This window comes from Cajanus cajan, chromosome 8 (assembly GCF_000230855.2).
Source record: "Cajanus cajan strain Asha chromosome 8, NIPB_CcT2T_4, whole genome shotgun sequence".
Classification (NCBI taxonomy): Eukaryota; Viridiplantae; Streptophyta; class Magnoliopsida; order Fabales; family Fabaceae; genus Cajanus; species Cajanus cajan.
Genome location: NC_138524.1, coordinates 16,865,316 through 16,868,122, shown reverse-complemented (window position 1 = coordinate 16,868,122; position 2,807 = coordinate 16,865,316). Strand labels below are relative to the sequence as shown.

Sequence of the window (2,807 nt, the reverse complement as noted above, 5' to 3'; positions counted from 1 at the left end):
AATTTATTCTTTCAAAAAAAATTCAAAAATAAATATATAGAGGCATGAAGTGGCTCTTTCTCTACTAATAAAAAATAAGTTGAATAAAAAATTCATAAATTCTTCCTTTATTTCAACAAATAGAATTTTATTATATTTTTTCTCAAAGTTATTTTAATCTTTACAAAATAACTTGAAACACTTGACTATATCAAAACACTCCAATTTACGAGAGGATCATACTAATTCTCAAAAAAAAAGAAAATTAGAATATTATCCTTTCTGTCCGATTAAAGTAACGTTGTCAGTTATATAAATTTTGGCTATTTTGATTTACACGTAGAAGTATCGGGTTTTAAAATTTATATTTCTAACAATTCCCTGCTGCAAAATCAACTTCATCACATTCATTGGTTATAATCAGGTTTAATTTGATAACAACATATACTATTGGTATATTTTATTATAATCCTAATTAGTTCCTAAAACAAAGATAATCCTAGTTATAATTTGCTATATCTACCTAAAAGATAAGTGAGTGTGTTAGAAGATATATATGAAATGAAAGTAGTTTGTACTTAACATACTAATATTAAATATCTCTTAAATAGTGTAAAATAATCTTAAATATAAAAAGTTATGGATAGGAGAAAGTAATAATTATTGCTTTAAGTGAGAAACAATAAATCCAAATCAAATAGATTGATAGTAATAATTATACATACAGATATAGATAGACAGCAATATCCAACCACATAGCATATAGCCTCACGCTATGTGCTTGAGGTAGTTTGTCTTTCTGTTAAAGCAAGGTATAGAAAAGAAAATATTCCATTTAGCTTTAAAGGCTTCCAAATTCATATTCCAAATGAATTTATTCCCTACTTTATCATATATGGCTTCCCTCACACTACAAGAGAAAGACCCAAAAGAATTTCACTCCACCACACACCCCCAATTATTCACTCTTGTTTGATTAGCAATGACTAGTTCTAAGAAGCTGGAAGTTCACACAGATGATCAAACTCCACATAAATGGTGCACTCCTTTGGGAGAAGAGGTTTTCAAGAGATTCTTCAGCCAGGCTAATCCAACAGTGCACAAGATTTTTGGTGAAGGGTCACTTTTCAGTCCAATGTTGTTTGGAAAGTTCTTTGATCCTTCTGATGCATTCCCTCTATGGGAGTTTGAGTCTGATATCTTGCTATCTCATCTGAGGAGCTCCAACCAAAAGACTGTGGATTGGTATCAAACAGATGAAGGGTACATGTTGAAGGCAGAAGTACCAGGTAAGATAAATTACTACAATTTCTCACCAACCAACAAAACTTATGGTGTTTTATGATTGTTTTTATAGATTGAATCTGTGTTAAAACAATTAGTTTAATAGCTATATGGTGTGAAAGTTTACTTTGCTGTTAGTGTAAAAATAACAAATTTATATTTCATATATAATTGTTTGCCATGGTTTTAAGATAAAAACCTTTTTAATGCATATATTGTTTATCCAAAAACAAATCATAAAACAAAGAAGCCTTTCCCCTCATTAAAAGTGAAAGTCTTAGAACTTGGAGGAACTATATATTTTCATGATTTCTTTTGATGATCAAGGAAAAGGGTATATATTTTCATGACTTAACAGCACAATTATTTGGAAGGAAAAGTATAAGTGGACGTCCAAATAATAGACACCTAGTGAGAGAGAGAAAGAAAAAAGAGAAAAAAATACAAGTATAGTAAATAATATTATTATTATATAATAAGAAGAGAAAAATAGAAAGAAATTAGATATATTGATAAGATGTTTAAACTAAAACAATAAGGTGTTCAAAAATCATTGCGCTGCTTAGAAATAAGGGAAATGTCCACCCATGTATTAAAATGTTCTATACCAAGTTATGGTCAGATATTTAAAAATGTGATTAAGTCTAAGTATACTTATATTGGATCCATCAACCAAATGAAATTAAGTTGTTATGAGTTTGGAATGAGATCAACACTTTTTTTCCCCTTTTTTTTGGGCTAAAGTTCAAAAGGCCTAGCCTTGTTTCAAAATGAAAGAAGCCCTTGACTAGAACCTTTTTTTATTTTTATTTTTTTAATGTGACACTTTTGTTAAAACAGGAAGTGGGTTAAGTAGCATTGAAGTCCATGTTGATAATGGGAAGGTTGTGGAAATTAGTGGACAATGGAAGCCCCAAAGAGACTCAAAGGCAAATGATTGGAGGTGTGGCCATTGGTGGGAATATGGATATGTTCGAAGACTAGAGATGCCAGAGGATGCAGATTTGAAGATTGTTGAAGCTCACATATATAATACCAGATTTTTGGAACTACGAATACCAAAGTGCCCTCAGGGAAAGCATGTGGTTTCAAGCAGTGTAAATTAAGACATTAGTACAATCACATTTAGCTATATATAGTACAGTTTGTCATACTGTAGTTGACAACTTGACATAATTAACAAAGAACAATCTAAAACTGTACAACAATACTATTTGGCATGAATGGAATTTTGTAAAATGTGTTACGAATGATTCTCCTAATTGATTAGGAGAATGATTGGTATCTGAGTTAGAGAAATGTTGTTTCTAGGAGTAATTAGTTCCATACTTTTTTAACATTTTCCATATTATTGTAGCATTCGTGTGTATAAGTGTTCCGTTTGATATATTCAATTTTTGGCATAAAAGAGTGTGAATAATTGAAAATAAAACTAATATAGAATATATAATTGTTAAGATAATATCAAAGTCTATTATAATGACTGTTGTTAGATTTATCAAATTACCCATTATTAAACTTTTGTTGGATTATGTAAATATTTA

General features: G+C 29.6%; 1 protein-coding gene across 1 annotated transcript; it reads left to right on the top strand.

Moving 5' to 3' along the window:
* The first annotated feature begins 800 nt into the window (after positions 1-800).
* LOC109810317 (21.7 kDa class VI heat shock protein) lies at positions 801-2,580 on the top strand. Its single transcript, XM_020373750.3, has 2 exons — positions 801-1,268; positions 2,104-2,580. The coding sequence occupies exons 1-2, from the start codon at positions 962-964 to the stop codon at positions 2,367-2,369; spliced, it is 573 nt and encodes a 190-aa protein (XP_020229339.1). The 5' UTR covers positions 801-961; the 3' UTR covers positions 2,370-2,580.
* The last annotated feature ends 227 nt before the right edge of the window (positions 2,581-2,807 follow it).

Excerpts from the sequence above, each read along its gene's own strand:
- LOC109810317 (XM_020373750.3), top strand. The coding sequence starts at position 962 with ATGACTAGTTCTAAGAAGCTGGAAGTTCACACAGATGATCAAACTCCA. Across the intron at positions 1,269-2,103 it reads GTTGAAGGCAGAAGTACCAG|GAAGTGGGTTAAGTAGCATT; the intron begins GTAAGATAAATT and ends TTGTTAAAACAG.